The sequence below is a fragment of the Pithys albifrons genome, chromosome 18 (genome assembly GCF_047495875.1).
Source record: "Pithys albifrons albifrons isolate INPA30051 chromosome 18, PitAlb_v1, whole genome shotgun sequence".
Classification (NCBI taxonomy): Eukaryota; Metazoa; Chordata; class Aves; order Passeriformes; family Thamnophilidae; genus Pithys; species Pithys albifrons.
In genome coordinates, this window is record NC_092475.1 from 2044025 (window position 1) to 2064608 (window position 20584).

At 51.2% G+C, this 20584-nt stretch overlaps 1 protein-coding gene across 2 annotated transcripts; it reads right to left on the reverse strand.

The window, feature by feature from the left end:
• Nucleotides 1-5899: 5899 nt before the first annotated feature.
• On the reverse strand, nt 5900-19245 carry STMN3 (stathmin 3). Of its 2 annotated transcripts, none has more exons than XM_071572985.1 (5): nt 18958-19245; nt 8049-8144; nt 7525-7700; nt 6844-7035; nt 5900-6330 (listed from the first exon to the last, which is right to left on the reverse strand). In XM_071572985.1, exons 1-5 carry the CDS (start codon nt 19025-19027, stop codon nt 6271-6273), a joined length of 594 nt encoding a protein of 197 aa, XP_071429086.1. In that variant the 5' UTR covers nt 19028-19245; the 3' UTR covers nt 5900-6270. The 2 variants fall into 2 exon arrangements, with proteins under 2 accessions (XP_071429086.1, XP_071429087.1); XM_071572986.1 differs by having other exon boundaries at nt 19009-19244.
• Between the last annotated feature and the right edge of the window lie 1339 nt (nt 19246-20584).

Genomic DNA, 20584 nt, shown 5'->3' on the forward strand with positions numbered 1-20584 from the left:
GAGAAAGGATGAGCTGTTATTTTTCAAACTAAATTTCTCTGCAAAATCTCTATTTTTTTTTGGTTGCCCAGGTAAGTTTTTGCATTTACCTTGTTAGAGTTGCTATTCTCTTCCCTTCCCCTCAATCAGTCACAACTCGGGCACTTTGCAGGGATCCTTCCAAGAGTTATGTAGGTATTTTGCTTTCTTGATCTGGTTTTGGTTTTTGACTTTTGACATGGGCATGGAGTGTCAAGACAAGGGGGAATGGTTTTAAACTGACAGAGGGCAGGGTTAGAGTGGATACAGGGAAGAAATCCTTCCCTGTGAGGGTGGTGAGACCCTGGGACAGGCTGCCCAGAGGAGCTGTGGTTTCCCCATCACTGGGAGTGTTCATGGCTGGGTTGGACAGGGATTGGAGCAACGTGGGCTAGTGGAAGATATTCCTACCAGTGGCAGGGTGTTGAAATGAGACGAGCCTTAAGGTCCTTTCCAATGCCAAACATTCCTTAATTCTATGATTTTGGGAGGCCACGGGCTGATCCAAGACTTCAGTATCGTGTCTTCAGCACTTAGCCCTGGAGGGCTGCACACTGGGAAGGGCTGGAGGGCAGTGGGAGCCCCTCCACAATCCTTTCTGCTCCTCCCACCCCTCTACCTCAACCAATCCCATCCCTCCACAGTTTTCTCCTTCACATCACAAGAGGATGGAGGAAGTGACTTGCATTAACTGGTTAGAGTGTGACCATGCTTGTTCTTTAGCATATCTTGAATTGTGTGGCACCAAGGACTGTGTCTGCTTTCCTAAGATGAATGCAGAAGTTCACTGCATCCACACTTTTTAAGAGCCTGGGTTAGTTGTCTGGAGCAAACCTCAGGGGAAAAGTGAGCAGTGCTGTGTTTGCAGTCAGGTTGTTATCTCCCAAACCAGGAAGGTCACACTGCAAAAATAGAATTCCTGTTTGTGCAGGAGGCAATGTCCTGAGCACGTATGGGAAGAGCATCAGGCACAGGCTGCTCAGCCACTGCCACCGCCGTGATGGCCCCAGCACTGTCCTGGCACTGCCCTCCCTGCTCTGTACAGAACACTGCCCTGGGAATTTAATTTAACCTCTTCTGTCTTCCTTCAGCTTCTTGTACACAGAGTTCTGCTGAGATCTGTGGGAAGTCTCCCACACTGGTTATTTTGACGGAATCACAAGCCCATGAGGACGATGCTATTTTGATATCCCTTCAAAGACAGGGAAGGCAGTGGGTGGTGACACTGGGTGCCACTCATGGTGGCAAAAGCCTCCCAATAAGGCAAGTGGGGGATATTTTCCCCAGCAGCTGGGGAAGTGGTTAGCCAGTGTCCCTCCACATGTCCCTGTGGGTTACAAACTTCCCTCTTTTCAGTTGCAGCTTTTGGAGCATTTTGGGGTTTGGAGTGTTGGCCATGTGAAGTCTCATGGATTGGGGTCCCCTCTCCCTGTGAACCACAGTCCTGCTCCCTCCCACTGTGTCCAGCCCAACCTGGATCCTTTCTCATGAAAAGCTCATGAAGGAAGCACTGGATTTCTTAATAAAGAAGCTCATGTTTTTTGCAGAGCTGCATTTATTGTAACTGTCATATCTTTTTTGATCTTCCTCTGTGCACACCCTCACTCCCAGCCATAGAGGGTATCAGCAGGACCCTCATTCAAGCATTTATTACTGTTTCCCTCTGATAATTGCCATAAACTATCAGTTTCTGCCTCTTCTATGCTGGATGCAAAGTACTCATTGAGCATTCAGATGCTTAGAGCCTATTTCGTTAAATCTTTAGGCCAATTTTCCATTTAATGCAATTTATTAGTATTCTCACAATACTAAGAGAACCCTTGGAACTAAACCAACCCGTTCATGGGGAGAGACAGACGCATACAGTTTCATACCAACTTTATTTCTTTTTTTTTCCTTTATTTTTTTCATAATCACTTCTTTTGCACAACAACAACCTCAAGTTGACAATGAAATGCACGTGGTAGACCGAAGGGAGCTGGACAAGGCTCTGTTAGGGATGGAAAGTCCTTCTGTGACCCTGCGCCAGCTCCGCACCCGGCGGTGGCCGCGGCTGCGGCGGGAGGAGCGGATCCTGCCCGGGGGCACCGCGGTGCTGAGCCCTGGGGCTTGCGGCTCAGCCCTGCGCCCACGCAGTCATCTTCCAACCCTCTGCCTGCAGTCCCGGGCCGGGCTGTTCCTCCCGGGATGCACAGCTGCCTATCCCGACTCGGTACTTTGGTACTTTCCATTCAGAGCACTTTAGAGACGTGGAGGCGTCGGCTCTCCCGTGGTCCCCGTGGGCAGGGAGCATCCGTGTCCCCTTGTCACGGGGTGTGGGAAACTGAGGCCCAGGGGATGCCAGGGCAGAGATCCCCTGCCCTCAGGTCCCACCCCCTGCCCATCCCTGTATCCCGGGGACCACGGAGCACCCACCGTGGGCGTGGGCCAGTGCCCCTCTTCTGCTTTACTTAAAGACAACTGACTACAAAGGTGGAGTTTATTGGTCTTACTATGTCATCTCGTCCCTATCATGGAGAGTAAGAAATCTCTAGCACCGTAAACAGCCATTCCCTGACTCATTTCAAGTGGTATCAGAGTGTATGTGCATATATTGTTTCCACGGATGCATTTCTGTGTGCGTGTGCACCGCTGAGTGCACAGCCACTGCGAGGAGGACAGGAATGCCATGGGAGGGATATAAGGAACCCCAAGAGGCAGGATTGCAGAGCCAGGGCCAGGGAGCCACGCTGGGCTAAGCTAAAGCAAGCAAGCTGAAGTTTACATTGGAAAGGGAGCAGCAATACCGACCTACCCCCGAGGTAGGATGCATGCAATCGTGAACTCCCACTGGCCCTGGAAGGTCAACTCAAAAGGGAACCCCATATCTGGGTCAGAGAAAGAGATTTTAATGACTCAAAAATAATAAGACAAGGAATAGGCTCAGTCCAGAAGCAGTCGGAAGGGTCAGCACCCTTGGAAGTGCCTATTTACGGACAGAGCTGAGCTCTGCTGTGAGGCATAACTTGGGTGCAGAGCTGTAATTTGGGCTACAAGGCCATTTTCCCAGCTCTTCTGCAGCTTCACCCATTGCCCAGCTCTTGGTGACAGCTGGGAGCTGATTTCGCTTCAGCTCCTCAGTCTTGCCCAAATCAGAAGCTCCAGGAGGGCTCTTTGGAAGGCGTTTACATGCCCAGAACGATGTCACCAGCTCATCTCTCCTCCCTCCCTCAGCTGCCACACTCATGGCCCAGGCAGGGATGCTCCATGTGCCCTGAGGATGCTCTCCCTACCAGGCACAGTCCCATGTCCATAAGCTGCTGCAAAAATGGGGCTGAAAACTGTGTGGACAGAGTCCAATCCATACACACCTCCAGGAATCCCTGGAGACCTCAAGCCCCACCATAAGGAAGGTGACCCCAGGAGTGGGGGGGTTCATGCTGTGTCCACAACTGCAGTACATGGGAACAGTCTGGGAATGAGGGAGGTTGGGGCAATAAGGATGTTAATGAGGGTATTTGATTAGTCTCCATTGAGGCATGAAATATGCCACTGCACACAGCCATTGGCATGAGGGATATGGAAAGGCATGGAATAACTGTGATCCCGGCCCGTGCCATGCGCTGCCGGTCGGGAATGGCTCCTGGCCACAATGGGTTTGGAGCAGTGGGTGGACACCCCTCATCCAGCCAACACTGCACAGCCAAAGCAATCACACATTTCCCTGATAGTGCCCAGTGGCACTGGACAAGCGTCAAGCTCCTGAACATCCCTTCTACATCCACCTGCACCAGGCAAACACAGCTCTGGGACACCTAAAGCCTCCAGCCCCACCAATGAGGCTGTTTCCTTGGCACAAAGTGTCTCAGCAGCAGCTGCCTGATGTCGCTGATGCAAAACTCTCCCTGCATGTCCCTGCCCCTCTGATGCAGGAGCTCACCCTGCAGTAACACATTTTCCACCCACATCCTCTGTCCCTCACCTCACTGACATGACAGAGGGAAGAAAAATTAGTTTCCCAGTGCTCACACCTGCACAAGCACCATCTGCCAGGCCATTTCATGTTTCCCATGGGATTCTTTTTGCCAGGGAAAGATATTACAAGAATAAGTCCCCACCTGAGACCCAGCTGGGCTACAGTGAGAGGGAGGAGAGAGGTGCAAGGCAGCACGAGGGACTGAGAAGGAAGATCCAGGCAGGAACTGAGCCCAGAGACTCAGGAGCTGTTTGGGAGGATGACTCTGGCACTATCTGCCACCAACCACCTCTTCTCCAGCACACACCAATCCTGGTGGCTCCTCTGGCTTCCCTGGGGCTCAGGGAATCACCTGGAACCCCCACAAAGGGAGGTTTGGATCAACACTAAGATCATATAGACTAGAATTGAAACAACACCTCTATTTCACCTCTCAGCCCTTCCTTCTCCCCGCAGCACGAGGAGCAGCCATCCCGCTCTCACCGCCCTGCCTGCAGGACTCAGCTGCCTCCAGCTCCCAATTCCATCATTTTCCAGCTGCTGCCTGGTCCAGCATCCTGCTGGTAGCCTGCCTTCACTTGGCCCAGGCTCCTGACTCCCTCTGAGCCCCTAGAAGAGAGTGAAAATGGCCATTTCTCTTGTTTTCAACTCCTGCTCATGAGTACGACATTTCTGAGAATAATAATCATAATAATCATAGTACTAAAAACAGTATTTACAACAAGCTCCAGGTCAGAATTACACACCAAGCAAACACTCAGCACCACAGAGAGTAGGACAGGGTTAATATCTCGCAGGTACCTTCTCAGATCCCACCAAGGCGGGACACAGACATTTGACAGTTTCAACCATTTCTTACACACAAACATTTCATTTAAATTACTTTTAAAATTTTTTTTTAAACTTTTTAAAATTTCTCTTCACTATATGGATGAGGCGATGCTGGCGGTGATGCCGCACTCTACACAGATGCTTATCTAAGACAGCTGCTACTATAAACTGATCATTAGCTACTGTTAAGAAATTCAACCCTCAGTTTCCTTCCTCACCCTAAATCTTAGTTTCTTTTTGTAACTGACAGCACAGGAGCTTTCTAACAGCCCTGTCCTCCCCCCAGCCCAGGCAGAGAGGTTTGGGAGTAAGGCAGCTCTTCCTTTTAGGAGCAGAATCCCCTGATGTCAAGCCATGGCCATTAAGAGATCTCTCCTGTGTCCAGCTGGGACTTTTGGGGAGCTCAGCAAGGAGCTCTGGGACTTGATCTCCAGCAGTCTGCTCTGTAATGGTCCCGAAAAGCCACATCCAGCTCTGGAAAGAGGGAAGGTGGATTACCCTCTTCACTAAAAGGCTATTTCACAACCCTTCACCATCTCTATTGGATTTGCTTTCCTAGCAGGGTGAAATCATGTGTTGTGGGAGCCCTGGAGAGACTGCAGAGCAAGTCTTCTCTCCCAGGGCTCCCACAGAGCTGTGGATGCAGAGCTGTGGTTCTCCTGGGCTGAACAGCCAAGACCTCTCAATCCCTGCTTGGGTGGAGAGAGAGCAGCTCAGTCTGACAGCTCCTCCAGCCCAGGGCAAACCAGGGCACCAGGCAGTGGCTGCTGGGATGGGGCATCTGGCACCAACCTTGGGGTGGAGCCCCTCACCTGCTCCTGAAGGATCACCCTGCTCTCAAAGTATCACCCATAGAAGGGAACTTTGGGTCATGGGACTGGTCCTGGGTGCAGCCAAAAGCTGGGGGTTCTGCACGCTGCAATTCCTAAGCCATCCCTCCCTCTCCTTCTTCTCTCCTACCACTGGCAAACCAGGGGATGCTCCCTATTTAACTCCACACACAGAAATAATCACTTTCTTCCCATTATTCTGAAATTGATATTTGCCTCAGAGCAAAAACCAAGAGGAGGAAAAGCCCCGAGTAAGAAATCTGTATCTCTGTGACTCTGCTGGTTGAATTTATTAATGCCTTAATTGGTTTTTTTTACATCAGTTTAAGAATTTTTTTTTAAAAAAAAAAAGGTCAAAACCCTCCAAAGAAGATGTTTGATTGACTGATCGACTGATTGATTCTCTATTTCATGTGAACTAGTTGCTATTCTGCTTAGAGGTCCCTACGATCTGTGAATCCCCACAAGCACTGACGATTAGGGATGCAGAGAGAAGCGTGTAGCTGGGGGACAAACACCGGGGAAGGGGGATGGAGAACTGAATGCTGCATCTAGACAAACAAAATAAAATGTGTTGGTTGGTTGATTGGTTGGTTTGTTAACAGGAATCAGGTGCTAGATGTGTAGAAAAGCCCTTTATCCAGAGATCTCCTCCCGCTGTTCCTTGTTCCTGCGGACTTCGGCTGCGTGCAGCTCCTGCAAAGATGGAAGAGATGACACCCCGCTAACACTCCCTGCTCTTGTGCTCATCATTTCCCTCCTGCACACAGGATTTCCATCAGACTTAAGAGACCAGTTTCCCATCCAACACCCCCTGAGGACAGCGAGTTACACCTGCAAGGAGTGAAGCATCATTTGTGGGAGCCCAGAGGTGATGGAACCCACAGCAAAAGTGCTCATGGATCCAACTCCCTGCAAAGCCCTTTGGCCATGCAGCCCATGTACACGGGGTGGGACTGATCCTGTGGCTCTGAACTTGAACTTACCAAGATTACCCAGACTATGCTCTCTACTGACCTTGAAGGACACATCTCCCCTCCTTGTGCTGCTCCAGAGCGGAGCTGCTCCACAGCCCACTTTCCACCAGCAACAAAACACCCACTCCCCTGTGCCCCTTGCACTGGGATGACTCCAGAGGGCCCAGCCCCAGCTCCCCCAGCAGGATCAGCACCCCCAGCCCCCAGCCCTGCCCCGGGGTGCCACACTCGCCTTCTCGCGCAGCCGCTCCCGCAGGGCAGCGAGATGTGCTTCGCGGATCTCCCTGCTCAGCTCCATCTTGTAGTTGAGCTTCTCCTCGGCCAAGCGGCTGAAGTTGTTGTTCTCCTCCAGTGCCTTGTGCAGCACCTCCCGCTCGTGTTCCCGCTTCTCCGCCAGCTGCTTCAGCACCTGCGCCTCCTGGGTCTGCCGAGGGAGAGGCACCCGGACACTGCAGAGCCTCTTCCACCCCTCAACTCCCCAGAGCCACTTCCTGACCATCTGCTCTGCTCAGACCAGTCTGTCACCCCCTTCCATCCCATAACACTCTTGCTCAGAAGATGTTTTGACACCTTTCTCCTGCTATCATCAAATCATTCAGGTTGGAAAGCCCTCTGAGCTCACTGAGTCCCACACTTCCCCCAGCACTGCCAAGCTCACCCCTAGTCCATGTTCCCAAGTGCCACATCTACATCTCCACATGGTGATGGAGTCCAATTCCCTGCCTAAACCAGGCTGCAGAACCTCAGACCATGATACCCATATCTCATCTGACCATTTGCAGTGGAATATAATAACCAGTGTCAGAACACCCTTCCCAGCTATTGTAGATTGCTCCTGCTAACCAGTTTTAGGGTTTGGTGCAATTAGTGCTTGTCACAGAAAAGTCATTACTTCCATAGGACATCTCCTTACCTTCCTCCTCTCTTCTGCAGCCTCCAGCCTCCTCTGCAGCTCCTCCAGGGACAGATCCTTCTTCTTGGGAGGGGAGGAAAGGATTGGGCTCTCAGGAGATAAATCTGAAGGGGACTTCAGGATCACTTCGAAGCTCTGGCCTGATGCCCTCTTATCCAGCTGCTTCACCTCCATATCTTTTTGGGAAAAAAAAAACAATGACTCCGTGGACCTGTCACTCAGAAGAGTCTTCACCTGAGAGCATCAAGCTCCTCACACAGGAATTAGGGTCTGGTGTGTCCTGACCTGGGTGATTTTGTTTTGTCTCCAGAATTTCACAATTAGTGACCACCTTCATCCCTCCCCCATGTCAATGCAATTAATTTAAAGCCACACCATAATAGCAGAAAGGCCACATTGCTGTTAATGCCTTGTATGTCAACCCAGCACAAAGCAGAGAGACTCTGACTCTGGTGAGCTCCCACATAGCCAGTGAGAGCATCATCCAAACATTTCTGGAGCTCCTGTGGGAGTGGGTTACCTACCTCCATACTGGTAGATGGTATTGGGGTGGGGCTGGGTGTGGAAACAAGAGCAGATGAGGGAGAGCAGGGACAGCTCCTTCATTTTCTCCTTGTAGGCTGGAAAACATGAAATAGCAGTAAGAAGATATTCTAATGGCAATGGCAGCTCTTTTTTCATGGAGAAATGAAGCAAGTACATACAAGGAACCCCATTTGCAGCTACCAGACTCCATGGAGGCTTTTCCAGACTGCCACAGCTTGTCAAAAGATCCCCAAGGAGCAGCAGGTTAAACTGGATGCCAGTGTAGCAAATGCCATGGGAAGACACACCATAGGAATTTACCACACCTACAGGTCTGAGGTTCTGTGCAGGATTTTTCCCTCCAAAGCTGTTGGGACACTCCAGCCCATGGAGCCAACCATGTCAGGACAGCTGCCCACAACCTCCCTCCACTGGAAGGGGAATTTCCAGTCCCTGAGATAAAACTATTCCCACTGACACCTGGAAACACTGCCCAAGCCCTAGCGAGTTGGGAATATTCCACAATTCAGCATTTCTGACATGAGGGTGAAGAGGCAGGAGGAAGTCAGCAGCATGGAGAACAAAGAGGCATTTGAGTGATGAAACTGTCCAGGGAGCTGCTGCCAGGGGAAGAGCTGCACCTCAACTCCACGAGGTACCTCTTGCCCTGCAGCAGCAGATCAGGGAGGATGTAAGTGGATCCTGTCACTACCTTGGCCACGCAGGCAGAGCTTGGTGCTGGTCTGGTATTTGGTACTGATCACAGCAAATGTTGTCCCCATAACCTTCTGCAAAGGACAGGAAACACACAATCCCTTCGATCTCTGATGCTGTGGGTGCACCACAGAGACCTCAGTGATCACAAGGGCATGAGCTGCTGCCCTAAGGACAGATTGCAGCAGGTCTGTTTCTGGGGCAATCTTCACCTGTATTTTTGGAGTTTAGCACATTTAGGACAGTGAACTGTTAGCAATTTCTTGACAAAGAACCTTAGACAGACTTGAAACCACAAGGTGCTCTGTCGGGTTCTTTATTACATCAGTGCAGCCTTCACAGCATCACTCCCATGTCCCAGGTCAGCAGCTGGGGCTCAGCAGTGGGTGCTGCTCTCTCATAGGTGCTTTGAGGCTCCTCTCTGGTCTGGCTTCTCAGGGGAGGGGAAGAGAGTCTTCACAGCTGCACATCCTGCCCCAAACCTGCCCCAAACCTCCTTGTGTTGCCCTTGCTCCTGCCTCTGCCACTGGCACAGGCATTCTGGTGTCCTGCCTTGGCTTTGCCTTGGGATTTCCCCCATGTCCTGCTGATTCTGGCCTTGGTTTGTCCCTTCTGTACCGAGCTCCTGTTTTGACCTCCAGCCAGAGGTGACTCTGCAGCTCAGGTGCCAATGCCACCTTCAGAGCAGGACCCTCCCCTTGGCCAGGACAGGAAAAACCCCAGAATGTTGTGATATGAAGAGACATTAGATGCAGAACAGTTTTGAGAAAAGCAGCATCCTGTGTACCACATGCCCTCAGGAACATCTTTCAGGTCTTTTCCTCTGCCTTTCCAGAGCTAATCAAGTGGGAAAACCTATGCCTGCTTCATATTTGCTATTATTTTTTTCTCCTAGGTACAGAGCTTCATCCTATTTAACACCCTCCTTTACTAACTAACCATCCCTTAAGCTCAGATCTTTATTGAACAGTTTTTTAGCTTGTCCCCCATTCTGATTTGAACACTCTGCCCAGTCCTGCTATTAAATGTAAACCAAATAGGGATAGTTTACATCAACAGTTCCAGCCAGACATCTTTGATTTTGTTTTAAATGGAAAAAACCTCTGGAAAGCCTCTGAGAGGCCAGAAGTTGTGGCATGCAGCAGTAAGCTAATGCATCTCCTACTGTGATGCCAAGAGCCAAGAAAAGTCCCTGGGAATAAATGAGAGACATTATAATTTATTATCATTTAGACATTATCATTTAAATACAAACAAACCAGACAACGAGGTCGCTGCTCCTCCATTACGTCTGGTCCTGGGTGAAACCAAGACATGAAGCAGATGTGCCACACCCCTGACCCACTCATTTAATTCAATTTAATGGTCTGCCAGCACTCGTTAAAGAGCACAGGGCTTTGTATGTCATTGCTTGAGCCTCAGCACTGGCACTCTGTGCAGACGGTTCCACACTGCACTCCCTGCCCTTCAGGAGGTTTGTTGTGGCAGTTTCACAGCTGCCTCTCCTCCATCGGGATCTTCCCCGTCCCGTTTTCCCTGCTGGAGAGCAAACCGACCGGCCCTCTCTGCCAGTTCAAATGAAGAGGATGGAGAGGACCAAAGGGCGCTGGGCTGGCAGGGCTGTGATGGGGGCTGGCAGGGCTGTGGTCAGGGCTGGCAGGGCTGGGATGAGGGCTGGCAGGGCTGGGCTGGGGGCTGGCAGGGCTGTGGTCAGGGCTGGCAGGGCTGTGGTGAGGGCTGGCAGGGCTGGGATGGGGGCTGGCAGGGCTGTGGTGAGGGCTGGCAGGGCTGTGGTGAGGGCTGGCAGGGCTGGGATGGGGGCTGGCAGGGCTGTGGTGAGGGCTGGCAGGGCTGTGATGGGGGCTGGCAGGGCTGTGGTGAGGGCTGGCAGGGCTGTGGTGAGGGCTGGCAGGGCTGGGATGGGGGCTGGCAGGGCTGTGGTGAGGGCTGGCAGGGCTGGGCTGGGGGCTGGCAGGGCTGTGGTGAGGGCTGGCAGGGCTGGGATGGGGGCTGGCAGGGCTGTGGTGAGGGCTGGCAGGGCTGGGCTGGGGGCTGGCAGGGCTGTGGTGAGGGCTGGCAGGGCTGTGGTGAGGGCTGGCAGGGCTGTGATGGGGGCTGGCAGGGCTGTGGTCAGGGCTAGCAGGGCTGTGATGGGGGCTGGCAGGGCTGGGCTGGGGGCTGGCAGGGCTGTGGTGAGGGTTGGCAGGGCTGTGGTGAGGGCTGGCAGGGCTGTGATGGGGGCTGGCAGGGCTGTGGTCAGGGCTAGCAGGGCTGTGATGGGGGCTGGCAGGGCTGTGGTCAGGGCTAGCAGGGCTGTGATGGAGGTTGGCAGGGCTGTGGTCAGGGCTGGCAGGGCTGGGATGGGGTCTGATGGGGGTTGGCAGCGCTCCGTGTCCTCCTCCCGCCCCGGCCGGTGCAGCTGCCGCCCGGCGCCAGCCGTCGGATGCAATTAGCGGCACGTCCCAAGGGCCCCGACCAGCCGCCGGCAGAAAAGGGAAAGGGGGAGCAGAGGGAAGGGGCAGCAGCCCCGGGGTCCCCGGAGTGCCGGAGCAGCAGCATCGCTCTCGCCCGGAGCTGTCCCTTCAGAACCATCGCCGTCCCGGACCCCGCGCCGGAGCTGTCCGGGCAGCACCACCAGCGGGTCGGGGGTTCGGCATGACCAGAGGATGGACTGACTCTCGTTTGGGTTGGAAAAGCCCTCTAAGATCATCGGGTCCAACCACTCCCCTGGCACTGCCAAGCCCACCTCTAAACCATGTCCCCAAGTGCCACATCTAGACGGCTTTAAAATCCCCCCAGGGATGGTGACTCCATCAATTCCCTGGACAGTCTGCGCTGGGGCATGACAACCCTTTCAATGAAAAAAATTTCCCCCAATGTCTAATCTAAACCTCTCCTGGTGCAACTTGAGACCGTTTCCTCTTGTCCTATCACTTGTTATTTGTGAGGAAAGCCTGATCCCTACCTCACTACACCCTCCTTTCAGGGAGCTGGAGAGAGTGAGAAGGTCCCCCCTTCTTTCCTCCAGGCTGAGCACCCTCTGCTCCCTCAGCTGCTCCTCATAAAACTTGTTCTTCAGACACTTTCCCAGCTCTGTTGCCCTTCTCTGGACTCTCTCCAGCACCTCAATGTCTTTCTTGTCATGAGGAGCCGCTGATAGAAGTCCTGAGAAATAAATCGACCCCCAGAACCCCCCAACCTCTGCTCCAGAGCCAGCAGTTACACCTGTGGGACACAGAAGCATCCACAGTGATGCCCTTGTCCTCATGACATGTTCTGTGACAGACAAACACACAGGCTAAGTTAAGGCACCCTGTGAGGAGAGGCAGATCCTCTGATTCAGTAAATAAAAGCAAGAACCATAACCTCTGGGTTGCTGTTTAGGAAACTGTACCAGTGAAGATCCAACTCAAGATCTCCTGCAGCAACTGGATCTCAGCCACAGCTGCAGCAGAAAGGACATGCCAAAACTCAGTGGTAAAAGATCAGCATTTCAAACCTTAGGACTAAAACTTGCTTCAGAAGTATCTGCACCCCCATTTGCCAGGAGATATAAGGGGCTGAGGACATATATATGCCAGTGGACAAAACCTTTGAGCCAGAACAAAATATCTGGCTGGCCAGATTATGACAAGGCCAAGGAGTCCCTTCCCAGAAAAGCTGTAGCCAGTGCACAAATGTACGTATTTTAAGAATAATTACACAGGGAATGCTGAATTTTTATTTGAAGATCTATTAGCATTTTTACTTCTGCTAAGTTAGCAAAAATAAATTCAGCTTACACTGAGCAAATATTTCATTTCTGTATAAATTATTCTGACTCAGGTCCTCAGAGACTTTATCCCAAAGCATCACTTCAGTCTCAGAGGTGCAGCAAGAGCCTCTCTCGGTGGTGGGTGGAGGATGAGGACAGGCTGCTTACTCAGGTATGAATTACTGAGGGTTTACATCTCTTTTTAGGCAGACAGTGCAATAGAAAGATCAGCAGCAAATCCATTCACTCTGGTATGACCTTCATCATCAAATCATAACACTTTGCTGCTGTCAGCACTGGGGTGCCACATAGCAAATCACTGAGTTGTGTAAACCAACAAGTGAACAAACTGTAGAAGTTACAGAAAATATATCAGAGTCCCATCCTGTAAAGGGGGGTAGAATCACGTTTGGTTTGCTTCAGAGGGCCCTGGGTAGTTCCTCAACATTTCTGAACATTTGTGTCCTGCAATCAGCACAGGCTGATTCTGGTTTGCTTGTGTTCCATTGCACATCCCATGCAGCAATCAATATTTATTAACATTTTTCATCCAGCTGTATATAATTCCTGGGAAAAATTACTTTCTCCTTGTTACAAAGAGAAGGGACATGAGCAGGACCTTCACCAAGGCACCAGGAGGCTCAGGGTGCTCCCAGCTGTCTCTGGTGACTCCTTTCCTGTGCTCCCTCTAGTGCTGCGTGGAAAATGCTGCATTTCCCAATCCCCTCTGCTTTGCATGAGTGCTGTACACACCATCGATCCATGCAAAGTGTTTTTCTCCAAGTCAACCCCTGGGGACATTATCCAGCTGCTCCCTGAGTGGCTGCAGTGCTGGAGATGGAGGAACTGCTGGGGCTGGGGCAGTGCACGAGCAATGGGAACCATCTTCCTGCTCATGCTGTGCCTGGAGGGTGGGGCTCAACAGCTCTTATTCAATAAAAAGTTTGGTTCTCTGCTTCCTAACGAGGTTTTGGTTTGGTATTTAATGACATCCAGTAAACCAGAGCGAGGCCATCTATGCACAAGACCATCATTCATAATGAACCAGAGGCACAGCAGGGCTCATTTATGTGAAATCAGGCAGTTGAAATGGATGAGAATGGATGTGCTCTGTTCTGATAGCAAGGTCAAAGGAAGGTTATTACAAGAAAATAATTTGGCTTGTGAAGATAACTTTGGAGAAGTAAAAATCGCTTGCATAAAGAATATTATATCACAAAAAAATGAGAACAGGCCAATTATAAATGTAGGCAAAGCTTAAAGAGAAGGGAGAGAAGCCAGAGAGCAGGGAACTGAGACCTCCAGCACAAAGACTGCAATGCCACACACCAGAAAAGCAACCACAGTCCTCAATAAGCCCTGAGAGTAGAGCAGCCTCTGGACATTCTCTCCTGTTAGGAATCCTATCACAAAAATAGTGGCCAGACCTTCACTTCAGTCAAACTCATTTCCATCTTCTTGGTCCACAGTTTTCACAAACAGGTCAGCAGCAGATCTCACACAACCAGAAATCAGTAGCATTTTTTTTGTTTGGGTTTTGGTTGATTGGGTTTTTTTTGTCAGCTTGGCAGCTGCACCCCACACTGACACCCCATAATGACACCCCACAGTGACACCCCACAGACACCCCACACTGACACCCCACACTGACACCCCATAATGACACCCCACAGTGACACCCCACAGACACCCCACACTGACACCCCATAATGACACCCCACACTGACAGCCCACAGACACCCCACACTGACACCCCACAGACACCCCACAATGACACCCCACAATGACACCCCACACTGACACCCCACACTGACACCCCACAATGACACCCCACAATGACAGCCCACAGACACCCCACACTGACACCCCACACTGACACCCCACAATGACACCCCACAATGACACCCCACACTGACACCCCACTCTGACACCCCATACTGACACCCCACAATCACACCCCACAATCACACCCCACAGACACCCCACAGACACCCCACACTGACACCCCACTCTGACACCCCATAATGACACCCCATAATGACACCCCACAGACACCCCACACTGACACCCCACAGACACCCCACAATGACACCCCACAGACACCCCACACTGACACCCCACAGACACCCCACAATGGCACCCCACAGACACCCCACACTGACACCCCACCCTGACACCCCACAATGACACCCCACACTGACACCCCACACTGACACCCCACACTGACACCCCACAGACACCCCACACTGACACCCCACAGACACCCCACAATGACCCCCACACTGACACCCCACAATCACACCCCACACTGACACCCCACACCATCTCAGCTGCTCACCACGAGACTTCAGGCCCAGAAATTACCATGGGCTTATGTGGGATCATCCATGAGAACAGGCAGATGTGAGGCTCACTCTGCCTTCTGTCAGACATCTGCCAAACTATTACCCAGGAATGGTTTCCAATCACCTGGCTCCTTCCCTGCAGGTTTTATTGGCAGCTCTTGAATGTCACATAAACCCTTGTTATGCACAGCCAATGGATCAGCAAATCACTCGAGCTGTAGCTCTGGAATATGTGGGTTGCTCCCAGGAAAATAACCAGGGAAATCTCTTCCATGGGCTCAGCAGGAGAGCCTGAGATGGGGGGTGACTGATTGTCAGGAAGGAGAGAGGCGTGGTATGAGTTGCTTGATAAAGCAGAGGAAGAAGCCAAACGGAAGCAGAGTGACCCAGAGCATCTGTGGATTTGGGGCAAACCAAGATTTGGATGGTCAAATTTGGGTGAGACAAAGAGCTGCAAAGGAACTGGGGACCTGATGAGGCAGCAGTTCATGAGACACTCAAAGACAGGAGTCCAGGACCATAATGGGTCAGGTACAGACATATGTGACCATAGACAGACTCTTTGGATCTTGCTTTCCTTTGCATTAACTGAGGATTATTGTGCTTGCCCATTATACAGTGGGATTATTTGTACAAACACATTCAGAGGGTATAAGATTCTCTAGTAAGGCACTGAACATGTACAGAGGTACCTTGAAAGAACAAAAGGATTTTTTTTTCAAATATGCTGAGCAGCTCTTTACCAGTTGGGATGTGCCAAAGTGCCACAGCACATGCACATGGTCTTTGGTTGCTCTCTGGCTCTTCTGTATTTCTAAATCACAGGCCAAGATTTGGCCATCAGTTTAACTCATCTCTGCATAGGAGACTTTTATTTTTAAAACACAAGCTCCCACCTGGAAAAGCAAAGCTGGGAGAGACTATCCAGGTGTGTTGTTTGCAGTTAATTTAGGGGTATGGAAGTTTTAGTGAGCTTCAGGTCCCCTCCAGGACTGTCACCAAGAATCATCAGCCCCGTTCACACCAATACGGCTGGATGTTGCAATCCCCCTGCTGCCCACACTGCTGTCACAACGGGCTGACCCACAGCCCTCTGGTTGCCACATCAGACCATTAAATCCCAGCTTTCCCTTTGCTGAAGGAAAATATGTTCCTCTGATAGAACACTGCCTGCACCAAATCTGAACCAACATTGACAGGCTCTTCTGAGATACCTGAGGCATCCTCCCAGAGCCTACCTGGTGCCATTAAATAAGGTATGATTTATAGTCTGTATTTCAGAAAGAACAAATATTTCCCAATTATTATTTATATAAATATAATATATATATATATTTATACACAAATATAAAAATGCACACAGTATATTCTTTTGTCTTGTAAACCTTAAATCCCAATAAAAGTACCATGCATTTCTAAGGCTCTACAGACTCCATCAACACCTGAAGAAAAAGAAAATAGGGATTTCTTGAGAACACAGAGAGATGGAGAACTTAATAGAACGGGCTCTGACTCTCCAGTGTGGGCAGTAGAAATGTCAGGACAGGGCAACACCATATGGTGTCCACCAACACCACCCAGAAAAGGGATTAAGGGGATAACTCAGAGCTACTTGAAGTGACACAACTCTCCCATTTCAGTGCAGGAGGGGAAAACCTCGGGATCTGCCAAGGCCATTTTATCATGCCCAGTCATGAGGTCAGGAATGACAACCTGGTGCTCCCTCTTGGCTCCACCTTCTCAGACACGCTAAGAGAAAGCCAGCGAGGCTGTCACCCCACTGCATCATTCCACAATCTCAGCTCTCTTTATTCAACCCAGACGCACAAACGGTGTGTGTGGGAGTTCCTTAAGCCCCGCAGAGCCCCGCAGAGCCCCGCAGAGCCCTGGTGTGCGGCGCACAAAGGCACAAAGCGCTGCGCGGATGCTGCGGGAGGAGGTGCGGGCTCTGCCCGGCAGCGGGGCCGGCACCGCAGCTGAGCCGGCTCTGAGCATGTGCCGCCCATCCATCGCTGCTCCAGCTCCCAAACAGCCTGGGGCGGCAGGGAGAACACGGACAGGCTGGGGGGAGCGAGCCCTGCTCCTTTCCGTCCCAAGGATTTGGTTGCTTGTTTAACCCTCCCAGGGGGGATAAGCCCCCCGGCAGCAGCCGCAGCCGATGCAGCTGCTCTGCCCTCAGCGCGGATCGGCTTTTGCTGAGAATAAAGAAGAAAATAACGAAGAAAGCAAACAAGGCTCATTTCTTAATTTAAGGATTTACTTGTCCTTTTCCTCCTGCCTTTCCAGGCTACTCTGCATTCCTGCTGTACGTGCTGTAGGCGATGGGGAGATGGGGAGCTGCTCCTGCAAAGGCAGCTGGGCGAGGCTCAGCCCCGACCCTCCCTTGGCTCACAGTGCCCTATTCTCTCCCCTCCTGCCACAGCACTGCTCTCTCATGACTTTTTACTCCTTGAAATTGTTTCTCTGCTTGATCTGAGCCACAGGGAAGCACGGTTTCATGTTTTTTCATAATCACAAGTCTCCTTTGACAGCAGAACTGCATCTTTAGGAGGATGAAATGTGCTATGGGCATGTGGTGGGTTGGGAGGGTGAGAATGCACCAACTGGAAAACGCATGTTCTGCCCACGCGTGTTTCAGCCACCACCTCGTCCATCTCAAGTTCGATGCAACCTTGGTTTAGATGGCTGGTAAGTCTGAGCCTTCCCTCCCACCCCGACGCTGCCAACGAGGTCCGATCCTGCTCGGTGGGGAAGGCAGGAGATGGGTGGAACCTCCCAGGAGTGCCCTGCTGCAGACGTTCATTGAGACAGGGATACTCACAGGAATATACACAATAGCTGGAGGCTTTCTGCCATACAGATACATTTTTACAACACTGCTTTACTTCTGTAATTGCATGGAAAGCCCACTCAGGATCAGCTGCGCCCTTACATTCCCCTCCACGCCCCTCCATCTCTGTCCTTCTCCCCCTGCATCTACTGGTCTTTTAAACGGAGAAAGAAATAGAAAATGCACAGCAGGAAACCCAGGCAAAGGGCAGTGAAAGAAGCGAAAGTGTTGCCTGGTCTCCTCTCGGGCTGGTTCCCTGCCTGGGGGGCACAAAGCATTTGCCTGCTCTTCCTTTTTGTCTGTCGCTCCTGCTCAGCCCTCCATCCCAGCCCTCCCGGATCTCGCTTCCCCCGCCCAAGCCCCTCTTCATGGATTGCAGAATCCAGAGCCATTTCAGGAGAAAACTTTCTAAAAGAAAAAGACGCTCTAAACACACCCACTGTTCATTGCACCATTTCAGGCTTTTCTGCTTCACCCACACTCCCAGTTTCAGCCATTTGAATCCCTCCCCCCCAGATAAAAGGGAACACAGGTCTTCGGGAAGCTGGACCGAGGCAGCGCAGCATCCTCGGGGCAGCTGCCATCCTGCAGCCAGACCTGCCCAGGCTCCCGGGCTGTGATTCCCGGCACTGCTGCAGGAGGGAGGAAGGGCTTCCCTTGCAGCATCTCCTTTCACCCAACGCCATGAGAGGACCGCTCCCCTGTAGCATCTTCTAACCAAGAAATCCGAGCTAGGGAAGAAATCCAGGGCTGGGAAGCTCTGAGAATACAGAGAAACCCATCCAGGTCCTTCTGGTTGGCATTCAGGGATTTTCTAGGGCGTTACTGTCTCTTATCCCAGTTTCCTTTTCCATTACACATTTAGGTAATAAATGATCTCCACAAAACAAAATGTTGTTTCTGATTTCTTTACAGCCAGTTACGCAGCATGCAAATTTTTCTTAGGAAAAAAAAGGAAAAGCTGCATCACGTTACAAAAATAATATTTAATTGGCACGTAGCAGCATCTTCTAATGGCACAATGTCACGGCAGCAATACTTTAAATTGTCAAGTTTATCACATGTGTATTCATATTAAAATAAAAAGCCCACCTGCTATCTTGCATCAGAGGGGTGTGTGTATGGGGGAGGAAGGGGAACAATGCTGCCATACCAGCTGCCTCCTCAGCACAGAACTCCCCCGAAACCCACAGAAAAAACCCCCAACAAAACACAAAAAGCAACCCAAACCCTCCGAATAACGATCAAAAAAATTTAAAACGTGCCGTTTTTCGGAATGCCTCGGTGTGAAGCCCCGCAGGAGGTGGCTGTCCTACCTGAGACGGTGCTGGCCATGGTGCGGCGGAGCGGGCGGTGCTGCGGGAGCGCAGGAGCTGCGGAGGTGCTGCAATGCTGCGGGGAGGGCGCACTGACTCAGCTGGAGGGGGCTGCGGCCATCCGGGCGGGGAGAGGCTGGAGCGCACAGCGAACGGCGAGCGCTGCAAAGAAAGGGAAGGGTCACTAGTTCAGAATATTAATGAGCCTACGGGCCTCCTTCCCTGGGTGGCTTTGACGGCTGGTCCCTCCCAGGCAAGCCTGGCTGGCAGAACACAGCCCCGCGGGAGGGGGCGAGACACACCCAGCCGGGCGCTGCCCAAAGAGGGTTTTTTTCTCTTCTTCCTCCCTTTCTTGTCTGCTCGATATGGGCTAGACGGCTTTTTTCCCTTGTTGAAAGCAGGGATAAGCAAATTCGTTGATTTAAATTTTTTTTTTCCATTTTTTTTTTTTTCAAACCAAGGCAGCCTCACCTGTAGGGTCAGGACGGAGGGTCTGACTTGGCTGGGCTGAGGTGCAAAACCCAAACCCCAAACCTTGCAGCAGCTTTAGGCAAACAGCAAAGGGAGGAGGGCTTTCAAATGGGCTTTTAGGCATGGGTTTGGGGGTTTTTTGGTTTTATTTGTTGGTTTTTTTTGAACCAGTACTGAGGCACTAAAGGAGCTGCAGTCTGGGGAGGAAACTGCTATAAAAGTAGAGGAGGAACAGCAGATGGAGCCTTCTCATTTCAATGAGAATTCTCTGGGTTTCTCCCTCACTCCAGGCAGCAGAGCCCCTTTTCTTGTAATTTTCTGTCAGTTCTCCATCATTCCCATAATTTCCATTCGTGGCTGTTGCTAGGGCCCAATGCTTCTGTGCTTTTAGAGCATCACACAAACACTGGAGCAGGGAACCCTCCCAAACCCACACATCTCCCAGCACGCTGCAATGCAGACACTCCCAAACAATTCCAGCTGCTGCAGGGAACTACAGGTTGTTGGAGTGGCTGCCAGTGCTCTGGCTTGGCCGGGGACAGAAGCCACAGGCAGTGCCTACTAAATTCAGTCAAATTAACAGAGATTTTCCTTTTTTCCTAATTTCCCCCCCCCTAATCTCCAAGTGTCCCATTCCTTCCACATTGCATAAAAAAATTACAGAAAATAACTCATTCAGAATAAATTCCACACTATTCCCACATTTTCAATGCATGTTTGCAACAGGAGCAATTTTTTATGACCTTTAACTCTTCCCTGTTCTGCCCAAGGCTTGTTTTTGCCTCTTCTTTCTCCTTGGATTGAATCTCTAGGACTTTACGTGTTGTCTTGTGTGTGTTTCTGAAACACCTTTGCCATGATTAGAGGAAGGGAGCCATTCCAGGCACCTGAATGCTGGAATAATTTCCCCACAGTGTTCAAGATGAGTCTGGCTTTGATGTACCCAGCAGTCCCAGGAGGGTCTGGCTGCCTCTTCCAACATTCAGGATCTTTTGGGCATCAATCCAGTGTACACATTTTATTCCTTTGATTGAGAAAATGGTACAGGTGGTTTTCACTGGAATACACTCAGTGAGAAATGGTGAACAAACAATTTGAAGGATCA